The sequence below is a fragment of the Puccinia triticina genome, chromosome 13A, assembly GCF_026914185.1.
Source record: "Puccinia triticina chromosome 13A, complete sequence".
Taxonomy (NCBI): Eukaryota; Fungi; Basidiomycota; class Pucciniomycetes; order Pucciniales; family Pucciniaceae; genus Puccinia; species Puccinia triticina.
The window spans coordinates 3360861-3377763 of NC_070570.1; the positions used below are offsets into that span (position 1 = coordinate 3360861).

General features: G+C 46.5%; 2 protein-coding genes across 2 annotated transcripts in view; both read right to left on the reverse strand.

Annotated features, from left to right (window-relative positions):
* Positions 1–10778: 10778 nt before the first annotated feature.
* On the reverse strand, positions 10779–11405 carry PtA15_13A315 (uncharacterized protein; the record flags this gene model as incomplete). Its single annotated transcript, XM_053162501.1, has 2 exons — positions 10779–11065; positions 11198–11405. 2 exons carry the CDS (start codon positions 11403–11405, stop codon positions 10779–10781), a joined length of 495 nt encoding a protein of 164 aa, XP_053026470.1.
* Positions 11406–12724: 1319 nt separating this feature from the next.
* The window catches only part of PtA15_13A316 (uncharacterized protein), a gene marked incomplete at both ends in the record, with an annotated part of 81977 nt that continues 77798 nt past the window's right edge, over positions 12725–16903 (reverse strand). The window contains 2 exons of the mRNA XM_053162502.1: positions 12725–12770; positions 12837–12863. Coding sequence (XP_053026471.1) covers positions 12725–12770; positions 12837–12863 — 73 coding nt within the window. The remainder of the gene's footprint in view (positions 12771–12836; positions 12864–16903) is intronic.

The window sequence follows — 16903 nt, forward strand, 5'->3', positions numbered from 1 at the left end:
CAATTCACTCGGTGAGCGTATACTAGATCCTTGATTAGTTGGATCTGCTCCTCCTCCAATTCTTCTGGAGTCTTTTTCAGAGCTCTGGCTTTCAAAGTGCTTGGAGCGGGGGTCTTCTTCTTGAACCAAAGCGGGATAGTTACCTCCGCTTTGGTCGGATCCTCCGCCAATTGGTCCTCCAAGGATGGGGCTTCCAAGGGCGGACCCTTTGCGGCTGGCTCGTTTTGGAGTAGGGAGAGGACCTTTGAGGTCGGGTCTGGAAGCTCAAGTAGACATGTTTTTAAGTCTATTATAGGTTTTTGATAATGAAAATAAGAGAGTTGACTAACTGCCAGTTTCCGGTTCAGAGTCACTTATGTCAATATCCACAAGGTTTGCGGCGGGAGCTGTTTCTACTTTGGCTGTGGAGTGGTGGCAATTTAAATTTCCTTGGGAAAGGGTTTCCGCACAAAAGTGAAAACAAAGGACTTACGGGACTCTCGGGGTTTTCTAACCACTTATATAGGGGAAGAAAGACACATTTAGGGTACTAATTGGTAAATCAAAAGTTCAAGGAATATAACTTAATTTCTCTTTCTTTGCAAGCTTGAGCTTTCCGGGCGTAGTGTGCGCGCAGAAAAAGCTGAAAACGGATTTGAGCTTCTAGATTCTCTTTTTGTTTGCACTCAATTTGATTGGTTATCATGAGTTGCTCTTTGTATGACAGCAGCTCCCAAGCGGTAGGGACGTAGTTTTGGTCTTGTTCTTCTTTTTTATCCTTAAGGTAACGGAAATAATATTGAATTAGTTCGTTGTTTCTCTGTAACTCCACTGGAATAGAGAGAAAAAAATTGTTAGAAAGAGTTTTTAAGAGTGTGCTCCAACAAGGAAATCAAGAGCGGTTTGTGTTGCGCTATGGAGCAATTTTTTAGTGGCGCAAGAGAGCGCGGAGTTGAGTTGCGCGAAGTAGCGTAGGAGGTGCGCTACAGAGAGCAGGTAGAGAGCGCGTGAGTGCGCAGAGTGGGTTGCGCTAAGTAGCGGTTTTTGGTTTGCACTAGGTATCACGGGTGGTATGCTATGGAGAGCGGGTAATGCGTTGTGGAGAGCGGGTAGGGAGCTGCGCTAAACTTAATATGTTAAGTTTAACGGGGATATGTATCCTGCCACTCTTGGAGCGCAGGGATTTTAACCAGGTAGTTCGGTGGGCTTAAATAAGCTTAAAGTAGGGTTTGGTTTGGTTTATTTTGTTGGATAAACAAAAAAAACTATGTAGGTTATGGGTTTATGGGTTAAAAAGGGTTTTGTTCCCAGCCAGACCCCCAATTGTCAGGCTCAGTGATGCCAGGAGTACAAATACTCCTCTAGCTACGCCGGCAACAGAGCATGGTGCGGTAGCGCGCGCAGCAAATGCGCAGTAGAAGTGTGAAGTAGATCAGAAAAAACTACTTCTATTGAACCCAAAAAAGGGGTTAACGGAGGGGCCAGGGGAGCCTGGGGTGGTTTAGTGCCCTCCGCAGTTCTTGCAGGGCCTGCGCACAATATGTGCAGGGGTATTTGTAGCCTGTGACGTCTGGGGCCCTTATCAAGGGGGTATTTGCGCAATGGAACGCTCCCAGGAGATATAAGGGGATAAAAATCCCAATGGAAAGGAAAAAAACGCAGACTTACTTGTAAAAGGAAGTCTGCAACAAAAAAACACGATTGATCCAATAAAAACCAAAGTCGAGCAATGTCAGGCTGGCGAAATGGTTAGTAAGACAAGCGGCAAGACTGGCAAGGCGTCGAACTGATTATAAAAGAAATCTGAGGGGCCTTCCTTCGCCCAAAGGCCCTCAATTATGTATTCAAGCTACAACCGGGTTGTAGCTCTCATTGCAAATACTTCCTCGATTTCTCGGCCGGAGGAAGGTGTGCTTCTGACAAGAGTGAAGGGAGTGAAGGGGAACTCTACTAGTCTCTTTGCTCCCATTCATCTTTATTTGTCATGTGATCTTTTTGCTATTCCTTGGCTCAAGGAATAGCGTGGTTTTGTGTTTAATCATTGACCGGGGGAGGAGGAGTAGTATGGTTCTGTTTCTCTCCTCCCCAGCCAAAGTATTTCTATTTCTCATGGAGACTACTCTTGGTTTAGTAGTCTCTTGAGATTGTATAGCAACCCGTTCTCTTGGCTTGAGAACGGGTTTTGAACTATTGTTCTTTCTCCTGCTGATTCTGCGGCTGAAGCTATTATCCCTACTCGTCTAAGGGATCTTGTTATTATGTAAATAATTATTTGTTGTTTTTATTCTGTGCGCAGCGCTCCGCGCCACAGCTAAGTCTTTCCCAAGAAAGAAGTTTTACTTGTACGCGGCGCTCTGCGCCGCTATTAGTACATACAATTTTTGTAATGTTACAATAGTTAGCCGGGCTCTAACTTATTATAGTAGCCCGGCTGAAAGTTAGAGCTTGTCTTGTTGTTGTTGTCACGTTTACTAAGGTTACAAATATTGCTGCATCAGGTGTGTTGCTGGGAGTTAAAGCTTGTCTTGTCGTTGTCGTCACGTTTACTAAGGTTACAAATATTGCTGCATCAGTTTTAGGCACTTCGTATTGTTCCAATCTTTACAAGAGTCTGGTATTCCTCACAAGGCAAGTAATTAAATAACTTATGTGCCCAACATCATATCCAAATTTAAAACTTCATACATCCCCCCCAGCCTCTAACCGGTGTGCTTGCCGAGCTGAGCAGTGCATCAAAAATACGTTCTGCAAAGACAATAACCAATCCTTTGAACATATGGCTCACTGGGGGGGTTACATCTTCAGGACGGCTCACCAGTTGACCCCCTGAAATGGTGGATTCAACAAGGTCACAGGGGGAACAATCATGGAGGCCTCCTACAGATGGCACTTGAGGTGCTCAGCTGTCCAGGTTGGTGCATTCCAATTCCCCCGCCCCCTTTTTTTTTATAACTGAATTTAGTTTTATCTACACCAGCCACAACTGTTGATGTCAAAAGAGCTTTCAGTTTTGGCCGCAATTATGTGTTGGCCTGAAGACACTGTCTCAAAGCATTGTCTGTCACTAGAGGGATGACGGTAGCATTTTATTCAAAAAACAGCAAGATCGAACCGGGAATCTTGCGTGAATGGAAGGAAGAACCAAAAAAAAAAGTTGTGAGAATGTGGAGTAGTATTAAAACTTAAAAAAAATGAATTTCTTTTACTTAGTGCTATGAAATGAATATGAGCTTGACCTGCAAAAAAACCTTGCTTGACCAGCAGGTACCTGGTATACCTGCCCAGCACACACTGGCAGGTGCCAGGTGCAGGTGGAGGTGTCAAAAATTTGCAAATTTTCAGGCGGGTACCCGGGTGCAAGAGGCCATTTCTACAATGGGTGAAGAGTATGGGTGTTGAACTCACAGCTTGGAGCATTGGGCATCCCATTGAAGGCAGCCCTTGCCTACTATGGCAAAAGGCATGTGTATGTGACCAAAGCACGCACGGTTCATTGACCTCCATTGGAAACTCCAGCACTCATGGGATGTTCCAGGACCTGCGGGATGTCAGCCTTTTCCAAAAAAGGCGCCCCATGGTGTAACAGGTGTTGGCCACAGGTGACTGCTACTGTCAAAAGCATGATTCCACAGTCAGTATGATACCATGTTCAATATCTAGGCTGAAGACTCAGCAGTGCAACAACAGAGCTGGTTAGTGCCTACGTGCTAGAGATGGCCCCAAAAAACCCGTTGCAGGTACCTGCTATCTGCTGGCAGGTACCCGCCAGCGTGTGTGTGTTTGGGTGTGGATTCTGGATTTCTGGGAGAAATAGAGCGGGTACCTGCTCTTGTTTGGGCAGGTGGTGGCTGCCACAACGACCAGAAGGACTGGGAAGGCCTTCTTTCCGGTTGAAGAGGTTCTGTAACCCTTTCAACCAGAAGGAATCCTTCTGGTTGAAGAGGTTTTGTCACATCTTTGACTGGAAGGAGGTTTGCTCTTCAACTGGAAGGAGGCAAAATCTCTTTGACCAGAAGGATTCCTTCCAGTTGAAGAGGTTACAAAACCGCTTTGACCGGAAAGATTCCTTCCAGTTGAAGAGTTTACAAAACCTCTTTGACTGGAAGGAATCCTTCCGGTCAAAGAAAAAACCCCTTCAACTGGAAGGAATCCTTCAGGTCAAAGGGGTTACAGATTACAGAACCTCTTTGCCTGGAAGGCATTTCCAGTCAAAGAGGTTTTGTAACCTCTTTGAAGGCCTTCCAGTCAAAGAGGTTACAAAACCTCTTCAAGCGGTGTAGGACTCCAGGGATGGATGGGTAATTGAAGTTCCTTTGAGGGGGAAATAAATTGTATGATAGGTTGAAAAGCTATTACAATCTGTGGGTGGTTTGAAAGACCTGCCCCTCTAATAGTACTATGCAAATAACCAAGAGTCTTGTAATCAATATTTGAGAAAATGTGGCAGATTCCAAGATAGCTCTTACTTTTATATAGTAATCTCTATCAGACCTAAATAGCTAATTCAATGTGTTTTCAGACCGGTTATAACTAAGGATAATGTGGTTTGTTATTGTGAAGTTCCTCTACTGTTGTTGATGTTATAATTTGTACTACTACTTCTACTACTTCCACTACTACTACTAATATGCTAATAAGGAGAATGGGTTGTTGGTTGGTTGGTTGGTTGGTTGTTGGTTGTTTGGTTGTTGGTTGGTTGGTTGTTGATTGTTGCTTCTACTACTGCACTAACACTCTACTGACTGACTGACTCTATGCTACTCAAAACTACTACTACTAAACTACTACTGTGACCAAACCTCTGTAGGCTGATGGTCAAAAAGAGAAATTATGGGGGGGAGAAAAGCTTTTTTTATATTGAAGAGTGAAGGATTTTAGCTCCAGGGGAACCTGTTTGAGGGAATTTAGCTTCAGTGGATCTCAGTTGCACAGCATATGTACACCTGTACTGCACAGCCAAACAAACAATGAGGGAATTATGCTGCAGTGACACTATTTGTACACCTTATCTGCCTGCATATATTGCACTGCCTGATGTCATGCGTTGCTATGTACCCAAGCCACCTTTCATATCCTTCAGAATGTGTTGCTATGTAACCAAGCCACCTTCCATGCACTCTGCACCCAACTAGAATACTCCTCCTTTCCAGGATTTGGGGGTCAAAGCCTCTCTCTGGTCCTCCTTCCTTTCTCCTCCCTTGTCCTTACATCCACGTCTTGTATTCTTCCTTCCAATACGCCGTGGCTACCAAAGAGTGTATGTATGTAAATGTTGTAACTGTTGTGTAAGATTATCTCCTCCTCTTGTAATGGGTTTCACATGTATGTAACTGTCCTGTTACAATGCCTCTGCATACATGCTTTTGTTATTGCAACAGGCACAGAACACCACAGCGGAATGATTCCTTCCAGTCAAAGAGGTTAAAAAACCTCTTCAAGCGGAAGGATTCCTTCCAGTCAAAGAGGTTTTGCAACCTCTTCAACTGGAAGGAATCCTTCTGGTTGATTTTGAGGGGCAGGTACCCGCTCTGATTGCCCCAGGCGGTGCAGGTGCAGGAGTGGGTGTCAAAATTGTGGCAAAAAAGCTGGCTGGTACCCGCATCCAAACAGGGACCCGGGTTCACAGAGGCCATCTCTACAACATGCCTCAGACTAGTACATAGAGTGGGTGCCAACAAGCCAACTCAGCTTACAGTGGGTTTCAACGCACCAATTGAGCTTACATCTGCATCTCACCAACCATTGACCCAACCCAGGGTGATACATCTAGTTGATGGATTTTTAAATTATGCATAAGCTGCTCTCACAAGTAACCAACAAACTTTGACCATCCAGTCAAAGTTTGTATTCACCTTTGCACACATTCACACATTCACACTGATTGTAAATTCTTTGGATTTCATTACAGATAGACATAACTGGCCTTTCTTCCCATGCATGTTTGTGCCTTCCAGTTTATCTCTTCACAAGAAAAATGGTTCCCCAAGTCCCTCCTCCAGCTGAACTCACCCAGCATCCGCCCAAACACTGTTCTGTAAATTCTTCAAGACAGCTCATTGTCTCAAAGCAGTCTGCAGAAGATGTGGAGCTTCCATACCCCCCTCGCAAATCTTGCAGACTGGAATTCATGGTGAGTGAAGGGTTGGATTTCTTGTGAGGTGCTTGCATTTTTTTTATTCATGTATTTTGTGAATTGGTGAAACAGAAGTACCAAATCATAATGGATTTTGAAGCATGCAATTTTCTTGCACAAGGATCAGCAAAGGCGTACCTATATTATGGTGTTGCAAGCCCGTCTGGGCACTCACCAAAGTTTGGCCAAAAAAAGGCCAAGCGCGCATGGCCAACCCTAAAGCCCGCTTGGCCAATCCTCAAGCCCGCCTGGCACACTCCCAACCCCTGCTTGGCATATTGCAAAGTGGGCGGGGTTTGGCAAAAAGCCCCGCTGGGCTGATTTCAAGTGAGGGTGCCACGCACACCAAACGCTGTGCCGGCCATCAAGGAGAGAATTTTCCCTCCTCAATGGTTGGTCTACAAACCGGTAATTTAGAAGGGAAGACTTCCTTCTTGATGATCAATACAAGTATCACCCACCGGAAAGGGAGTCTTTCCTCCCTAATGATCAGCCTACAGACCAGCCATCAAGAAGGAAAAGCTCCCTTGTTGATGTCTGATGTGCGACGTCAAGAAGCAAGAACGTTTCCCCTCCTCAAGGGTATGTTGTTCTTGCCTTTTGAAGAAGAGGCCAGCTTCTGATGACCAGTGTGTTGCATGCCAAGTCACAGATCCCACATCGGCCCAGAGCTTGATCTTGGCCAAGTGGGACTTGGCTGTATTCCAAGCTCTGCCCCCCGCGCAACCTGCCCAATCAAGCCTGCTGGGCACATACCCAACCCCCGGAGGCACTCAGCCAAGCAGGAGTTGGGTATGTGCCCAGACGGGCTTGCAACACATATACAATTGGTAATCACTTGAAGGCTGCAACTGAGTACAAAACGTTTCTGGGCAACCGCTCTGAGTGGAGGAGTTCTATCGGGGAGGATGTTAAATTTGTGATCATCCAATCAATTTTCAACTTGACACAATGCCATCTTGCGTTGAGCAATATTGACAAGGCTCAAATTGCAGTACAAGAGCTATACAAGACAAAAAACAAAACAGCAATAGGCTGGAGCCATTTGCTTTTCAATGGGCTTGCTAGTCTTCATTCTGCAATAAAAGAGGAACTAGCCAAGGGTGAGGATACCAACATGGTTAGTCAATACTTGTTGTTCATTGGAACGCAATGGGTTGGCCACCTGAGACTTCTTGTTAAAACTTCTCCAGAAATTAAAAGGACCTCAATTTGTGGAACTTGAGCATGGTCTACAAAGTGTACAACATTGCACTCAAGTCATCAATTGTAATGGAAACCACGGAGCAGCTGTGGAACTCATTTCCAAAACTCTCACATCACTTTCCATCAATGAGAGGAAGCCGGATGAAACTCTCAAAGACATCCTTGTTGACCTCCACCTGATTCTTGCAGAAGGGTATGCCTACTTGGGCCAACCCGCTGCAGCACTGTCACTATTAAAGCAGGTTAGGGCTCCACAAAAAAGGGTGGGCATTTATCCAGACGAAAATCTGTCTACAACTGACTGTAAAAAGCTTTAGAGATGTGCAATACAGTTGTTATTGTATCTTTGTGTAGCTTGATAGTCTTCCTAGCATACATTCATTTTATTTACATATTGGCTCACTGGCTGTATTTTAATCATTAAATCTAGGTCAGAAATTCAGTTATCCGTAACTATTTGCTTGGATAACTAATTTTAGGTTTCTTTTCAGGGATAATTTTACTGACACTTCACAGAGGTGCATTTGAATCTCCTGCCCCATTTCACCTTGGCCAACAGACATTTCACAGAGGTGCATTGGAATTACCCACCCCCCCCCCCCCCCACCTCCGCCAACTGACACTTCACAGAGGTGCATTGGAATTACCCGCCCCCAATTGCACCCCCCGCCAACTGACACTTCACGGGGTGGATTAGAAAAGTCACCAGCCGCAATCCACCCTCTTCACCCCAACAACCCACCCCCATCAACCTCCACTTCACGGAGGTGTGTTGTAATTTCTTTATCCCAACAACCCACCTCGGGGGACTTACACTTCACAGAGGTGCATTGTAATTATCTGCCAACTGACACTTCAAAGAGGTGCCTTTGAATTACCTGCCATCATTCCGCCTCTTCCAACTGACCCTTCACCGAGAAGCATTGTAACTACCCCCCACCATCCCCACCCTGCCAACCCATACTTCATGGCAGAGGATTAGAAAATTTAGCAGGTCCAATAAACCCCTCTATCCCAATAGCCCACCCCTGTAAAAAAATTACCAGCCCCCATCCCCCATTCTCACGGTGAGAACTTACACTTCACAGACGTGGTATTTTAAAAACTAACCACCATTCCACCTCTTCCAAACTGACACTTCACAGGGTTGGATTGCAAAATTCACCAGCCCCAATCCACCCTCCTTACCCCAACAACCCACCCTCAGGGAACTCACAGCTTGCAGAGGTGCATTGAAATACCACCCACCACCATCCCATGTCACTATGGCAATCTCAAATTGTCTTGATGGTTTATGTAACATGACTCTTACATGAGCTCAATGTTGGATAGAAGTGTAAGGACTTCTGTTAGGTCCTTCACTACAGGCCAGTGAAGTATGATCCGGAAGGATCCAGTGAGAGTTTTGGGACTAGACAAGACCGTGTGTCTTGGAGAGAATTCTAGAACCCAACAGTATGAATTGCACAATCTAGCTCAGTAGAAGGGATCAGCTTTTTCTCCACTATATGTACAATAGATGATGAGGGAAAGAAATGGAACAAGATTTGAGAAAGGGAATTGTGAGACATACCTAGCTCAGTAGAAGGGATCAGCTTTTTCTCTACTGAGCTAGGCTGGTGCGGAGGCGTCAAGCTTAAAAGGTCCCGGTGGTGGTTGCTGAGTAAGCATTGGGGACTGTTCCGTGAACCCTGAGCCGGTGAGGTGGCGAGGGCTTTGCAAGAAGACATGCAAAGTGAACCGCTGAAGTACTAGTTAGGGAGATTCCCCCCTTGATATAAGCATAGGCAACCACCCTAAACTAATAATTGATGTTTTTGTATAAATTTTGATCACATAATTCTACCTGGCAACCCTTAGGAAGTATCCTTCTATCTTGTTCAAATTATTTTTTTGGCACAGGCCTACACAATGCAAAGCAGCTCCGCAAGACACAAAAATCATGTCAAACTAAAGATCTCTGTTCAAATGACAAATTGGGACTCCTACATCAGCTTAAAGGTGGATAGAAGACATACAAAGTCTAAGCCTCAAGTACTAGTGCATGGGGACCTTCACCCATGGTACAAGCATTGAAAACCATCCCCAGACAAAGATTGATCTTACACCAATTTTGATATCATCATCATCTCTGGGGACCTTCAGGAAGTATTCTTTTACCCAGTTTAAATTATTTTCCTTACACAGGGCTACACAATGCAAATGAGCTCGGCAAGGCACAAAAGTCCTACCAATCCAAAGATCTCTGTCTACATGACATATTTCCCCTCTCACATGAGCTCAAAGTTGGATAGAAGACATGCAAAGCCTAAGCAAAGTGAAGCACCCAAGTACTAGTAAAGGTGATCTCCCCACATGGTACAAGCATACCAAACCATCTTGAAACAATAATTGAGTTTCTAAATGAATTTTGATACCATTTTTATCCCTGGGGACCCCCAGGAAGTATCCTAGTATTTGGTTTAAAGTATTTTCTTTGCACCAGTCTACATAATGCAGAAGAGCTCCGCCAGACACAAAATGCAAATCAGTCTATAGATATTTGTTTCTTTGACAACAGTTGACCCTCAAATCAGCCCAGTGTTGCAAATAAGGCATGCAATGCTCAATCCATGTGAGACACTCAAGTACCAGTCATGGGGATCTCCCCACTTGATACAAGACTAGAAAACCATCTCAAAACTACAATTCAGTTTTTATATGAATTTTGATACCATTGTTATTATCTCTGGCGACCCCCAGCAACTATCCTTTACCTGGTTTAGGAAGAGAGATGCCCACCCCGCACAACTCTTCTCCAGTGTTACACCAGGTTCTTTTTGCATGCCAAGCATTTGCGCTCCACAGGTTTTTGTATGATTAGATTTTTTGACTTGGAAGAATTTCCACAATAACTTAATAATGGAATGGCACTGGGATTTTTATATCCATACCCCAACATGTATAGCCAAAAAGAAGAAGACATGGAGTATGATTAGATGTTTTGACTTGGAATAATTGACACAACAAGTTAATCATGGCATGGCACTGGGATTTTCATTCATTTAGCAACATGTAGAGACAAAAATAAGAAGACATGGAGAAACCAACAAACTGGGCTGTGTAGCATGGAGGGTTGAAAGAGAGATGAGGAATGAGTAATAAGTGGAACTACTTTCTTTTGCGCTTCTTGTTGTTCTTCTTCTGGGCTGCACGTGCGACCGCCTCGGCCTTAGAGGCCTTGTAATGCGTTTTTTGAGGACCTCCGCATCAGACAAAGTCTTGAGTTCAGAAGCACGTGCCGCAAGCCATTGATTGATCTGAAAAAAACACCTGAAGTGCGTCCATGTAGCATCTTTCTTGGGGCTGAGTGACACAGGCAGCCGGGTGGTGAAATGAGGGAATTTGGTAGTCTGCCAGACAGCCTCAACTATACCGTTTGTCTTGACGTAATTGACAATGGCTTCCTGGCAAGGAAACATCAAACCGTGCCGTGCTCCGTTGACCGGGGCGCAATGGGTAAACCGGTCTTCTTGTTGATGTAGCAAAAGATCACATACGTGTATGGGTTTAGGTTGGCCTTGTCTTTGTTGTCCTTGTTGTAAAAGCCGTCCCAAGTGACAGAGACATTCAAGGCAAATTGGATTGGGTTTTCCTTGTCACCCTCAGGCCAATTTGGGATCTTGCTCTTGCGCATGACTTTTGAATTCGCCTGGTATGCGCTGGAAGACAGGGACTTGAGGCAATTGCTGAGGAAATTGTTGAACCCTGGCATCATTGATCTTAATGTCTTCAGTGGTCATTTTGGGGCAGCGCGCGTAGGTGCCTGGCAAGGGGGGTGGTTGCCAGGAGGGGTCAGGAGGCGGTTTGAAAAGGAGAGTGTGTGGAGAGGCAACTCACCACCTTTTTTGCCTTTGCCTGTGCCAGGGCAGTATCCAATAAGGCCCATCTGGCCGGCAAGCTTGTTTCCATTGGTCTTGTTTTTTTGGTGCATTGAGGCCATCTTGGACAGAGTAGAAACTATTCTTTTGAGAATCTCAGAGGTGGTGGTGGTATTTTCAACATTGTGCCACTCAAGGACAAACTGGGGGGTGCCCTTCCGGTTCATGCAGACTTGGTGTTGTTTCAGGCCAGGGAAGGGGAATCTAAAAAGGCCTTTCCAGATCTGCTGTTGCGCTTTGCCTATTTTAATGGGGAGTGGAGGCGGTTGGGGGGTTCCATGAGGCACTTTGGGGTCAGGTTAGCCCAAAGGGTTCACCTCCTTGATGTACACTGGGGCGTCAGAGTTGATTTTGCACCGGAAACGTTCAAACTTGATTGTTGTTCCCAAGCGGGTGTCAAGGCGGGGGGGTTTACGGCAGTGGGGATGAGTCGGCGCCGCAGCAGATCTGGTGGTGGGGATAGGGTACCCTCCAGGATGGGGATCCTGGCGGTGCGGGCGGGGAAGGGGTGCAAATTGGGTGACACAAGAGGCGGGCCCTGTCTCCCAAAGCCAATGGGGGGCGTGGGGGCAATGAGGATGGTTGCAGTGCGGGCTGGAAAGAGATTCCAATCGGGCAGCGGGAGAGGTGGGCTCTGTCCCCCAAAGCCAAGGGGGGTGATGCGCACGGCATGGGGGTCAGGTGCGCCTGCAGAGGCGCTGACAGCTGTGGCGGGGCGGGTGGCAGCAGGAAAGTCACGCAGGGTGGGGAGGACCAACCACGGCTGGCTGGGTTCCTCATTGTCCTGGCAGCAGAGAAGATGGCTTGTCAGCTGACCGGCACTCAGCAGTTGGCTCAGGATAATGGGGGGGGGAGATGATTGCAAGGCTGTATTCCCAGCGGGGGTAGGGGGCTGCAGTATATTGAGGGTGGAGCTCACAGGATTCTTGGGGGACGTGCGGAGGGATTCCTGTGCCGGTGGTTATGGCTCAGAAAATCTTTGCGGACGTACGACTCTCCTATTGGTGGTGTTGGAGGAGCGAAGGCTTTGCATATTAGCACAGCGGTTGCGTACAGTGGGGCGCTTGTGGGACTCAAGGGCAGCTTTGGTTTGGGTGGAGGATGTGGCTGGTGCATGGCCGGCGGTTGGAGGAGGCAGGTGGCTGGGACTTGAGTTAGTGCGCACAGTTTGCAAGTCCTTCAAGATCAGCCGGCAAGAGTGAGAATACCAAAGCAAAACAAAGGCCAAGTCTATCAGTACAAACAGACACCAATCCATATAGTTTAACAGAGACAATGCCACCAAAGAAGATCCTGAAAAATGGGGCCTTTGGTGTCAAATTCAAATTGGGGGTGAGTTGGTATTCTTGTGGGCACCTGTTTAAACGGGGGTAACCAGCAAGCACAGATAGCACTCCTGGTTCAGGGCGATTCTTTGCTTTGGATGCAGCATGAAAGGAGACTCACACAAGGGGCAGGACGGCACAGAACAAGAGTGGGGTCACAATCAATCGGTGTAGGGCCAGTAGATGTTGTGCACAGCTGCCTGCTGCCTGCAGAGAAAAGATTGGTGCGTCAGTTAGACTTGATCATCCAACTGTATAGCAGTTGTGACTCACGGAATCCAGTTGACGCACGCCTCATGTCTAACTGCAAAGGGTCAAGACAGATCTCTGTGATATGGGGACTTGTGGGTGTTACCTTTTAGCTAGTCCTGGACCAATCGTTCAAATAAGGAAAGGATAAGCTCCCAAGCAAAGGGTTGCCATTTGTTTGTATACAGAATGCTAAGCTTGTGAGCAAAGGGCCCGGCAGGCCAGAATAATACAGTGGGAGAGTAAGAAGTACTCACTCAGACCGCTCAAGCTGTACGTTTGCAAGTCTTGGTTGCAATTCAAGGCATAGTCCAAGTCCTGGTTGCTATGCAAGGTGTAGTCCGGATTTTTTGGTGGCTTAGGGCAGAGCTCCGTGATTGGGCTGGTTCCGGAGGTCTTGCAGGGACTTGCTGCGGTGCAGGACTGCATAACACCTGCCTTAGCTTTGGTTGGATGTGGCAGCCAGCCCCAGATGTCACAGGGTAGGTGCTCAGCTGCCTCGGTGGTGGCGTGCGGGGGCGCTTGGTAGCCACATGCGGGCCCATGGGGCTGGCGGATGTGAGGTGGATTTGTTGGTGTCCAAGTGGCTCTATCAGTGAATGTGTAAGGTTTACTTGACCCCCCCAAGGTGGACAATAATCATCATTTTTGAGGTTTGATAATCTTCACCATCAACTCATGATATTTCGACCTGCAGGCAGACTGCCCACAATGTTTTCCTCCCTGTTTTGCCCAGATAGGTCTGATACCACTCATCTCCCCAAACAGGGAGATGACAAAATTTCCTCATTCCCAGAACATTGACCCATTTGGTATATATGTACATTCTACTCCACCTCCCTGATGGGGAGGTGGATGATAATCATCATTTTTGATGTCTGGTAAGTCTTCACCATTAACTCATCATAGTTTGACTTGCCCCCAGACTCAGCTTCACATCTCTCCCTGTTGTTTGCTAGAAAAGGCCGAGATGAGCCATCTCCCGGATTGGGAGAAGGTGCAGTTATATTGTTTCTGGAAGAGTGGCTCCATCAATCAATAGGTCTGTTTTAATTGACCTCCCCAACGGGGAGGAGGCTCATTCTGTCATACCTTGAAGCAATATTTATCTGATCAGAAAAGGGTGGAATTGTTCACCTCTCCAAATGGCAGAGACAGTGTAGGCTCAATTTATCACAACTGGCTCAATTGTCAACCCTGCCAAGGTGGAGGAGAATATATGTTATCTCTCATGATGGTGAGTCTACACTTTTGCCTAACTGCCATTTCACCATCCTGATCCTCCCTCCTTCCGACCAGAAAGGCCCGAAGCTGACCACCTCCCTGAGGGGGGGAAGGCAAGATGGTGTCCTTTTGGGACAATTGGCTCCCTGCAAACTTATGTATGTCTCACTCCACCCTCCCGTTGGGAATGTGAGTGATATCCGCCAGTCCTGACATCTGGCAACTCGACCCCTTCACACCATCACTGTTTTGCTTGTTGTGTGCCGGAACGTTCTGATACATTATATTGTGTCTCACCAGAAACGTTCAAAGCCATCCATCTCCCCGACAGACAGGAGTTGTCATATTCCTGGAGACCTGTATCAATTGTTAAACATGTAAGGTTCATGTCTACTTACCGCCAGGGAGGAAGAGGATAACCACCAACCTGGGGCTGGTAAGTCTGCAACTTTATCTCACATTCTTTCCCCTTGCCCTAGCTGTGACTGACTGACACTTCCAGCGTTAGCCCAGAATTGTCCAAAGTCATTCATCCCCACAACGGGGAGCAAAGTTGGCACCATTCATACGAGTGACTCAATCAGGAATTACGTATGTTTTGTTCTCCGGGGAGGGGGACAATTAACCTCATTTATGACGACTGGCAAAGTCTGTATGATCTTGTCTGTGGACTCACCGGTGAACTGACCTTGTGGCTCCTCCCTTGACAGGGAGAAGGCAAAGTTGTGTCATCTTTGCACTAGGGGCTCTATCAGGTAACATGTATGTTTTACTGGAGCTCCCCGGCAGGGGGGGGGGGGTATACCTGTTATATCTAAGGACTGATAATGTCTGAATGGCCATCTCATGATCATTCAACTTGCAGGGTGACTGACCATTATGCTTCCATTTCCCTTTGCCCAGAACCAAGCAACATTCTCCTCCCCAGCAGGGAGGAGGAGCAGCAAACGGCAATGTATGAGGAGACCAAGCGACATTCCTCCCCGGCAGGGACCAGGAGCAGCAAAGTGCAACTTATGAGGAGAGGTCGGTTTGCACCTCTCCTTGTCTTAGTTTGACTTGCCAGAAGACTGGTCATTATGTCTATGCCTGTTTATCCCAGAATGGGCTGTCATCCTCCATCTACCCGTCGTGGAGAAGGCCAAGTAGGCTCATTGCTAGACAAGTTGCCAAATCATAAAACATGCACATTACATTTGACTCCCCCGCGGGGGAGGACAGCAATAACCCCATTTGTTAAGGCTAGTAAGTCCGCACACGTATATACTCTTGGTTGGAATGGTGCAATTACGCAGAACTATTGCTCAATCTTTGTTTTACCAGAAACAGGCAATATCATCCATCTCCCCAACAGGGAGACCGCAAAGTTGGCCCCTTTTAGCATGACCGTCACAATCAGCTGACACGTGCGTTTCATTTGACCACCCCGCCGGGGGCAAGGAGGCTATCAGTCATTTCTCACAACTGGTGAGGCTGCACCTTCACCTTGCTATTTATTGACTTGCCACGCGGCTGAACTTTTTGCCCCCTATGGTTTTTGCAAGAATGGTCGGATATGACCACCACCTGACATGGGGTCCTTTTTGGAATGCTGGCCCAATCATAAACAATGGACTTGTCACTACACTTTCAACTTGCTGATGGCTGACCTCTCTGCTTGTTGTTGTGTCTCCCCTGAAACGGCCAATTTCATTGAACTCCCCAACAGGCCAGAGGGGGTGTTGGCTCATTTCTGGAGAGCTGCCTCAAAGATGCAATATGTATGTTTCGTGGCACCTCCAGGCCGGGGAGGTGCTCATGGTGAACAGATCCATCCCATTTGTGTGGATACCAAAATATGGAGTGTCCATGTATGATTGTCACCATATATAAACGTTTAGCAGGATTCCTTGGGTGAAAACAGTCTTGGTTTTCTTTTTTAATGTTTGCCTTCCCTTGACTCCATCACCTTCCATTTGATTAACCTGACTCACAACTCTTTGTGTGACACTGTTACAATTCAGTCAATCCATCCCATGTGAAAATTTAATTACAGTATTGTCTGTCAGAATAGTATATTTCTAACTCTCACTTTCCATAATTCATTGATGCTAGTTCTAATTCTTGCACCCACTCCCCTTGAGGCAGCCCTTATATACCAAGCCCAAATCATTACACACCATATTGGCTTCTCTCTTATCACCCCGCAGCTTTATCATACAACTTGTTCTCTCTACAATCTTTTCCCTTTGACCTAAGTACTGGCTTTGAATCCACCATTTCCATGCATATTATCTTACTCAAGATGTTCCCCTTGAAACACCCCTCATAAGTCTAGTTCCACAGATCCTTTCTACCCTCCTCTTCTGGATCCATATAAGATCTTCTAGACTACATCCAGATCTTGTTTCAATGTGCAGCAACTCCCTAGCCAGACTATTTACTGGATGTGTTCACCAACATGACCAGCACCATTGTTAATGTTGCACTGACCTTGTCCGTGCAACATTTGGACAAGGCCAAAGGCACTTCTTGCCAAATGAATGCAAAATTTGTTGAGGCAGTAATTGGATACACATTATTCAGAAATCCCACAAGAAGCTTGGGGTAATCAGTCCAAAAATTCCTGAACTGATTTAACCAAATAGTTAATCTGACTCTTAGTAGCGATACACCCTGTCAGAGTGTTGAAATTTCCTGCGCGCATCACACTTGCGCTACTCGCGCTACACTCCCGGCACTCAATCCTGATTCCCCGTCCTCTTCTCCGGAACCACTCCTTCCTTCTCCGTCTCACCTTCTCCTCCGCGTCCAACCAACTCCTAGTCATGAAACACCTTGCTCCTGAAAATCAACAACCACAAGTCGGCCGGCTCTCTCAAAATGCT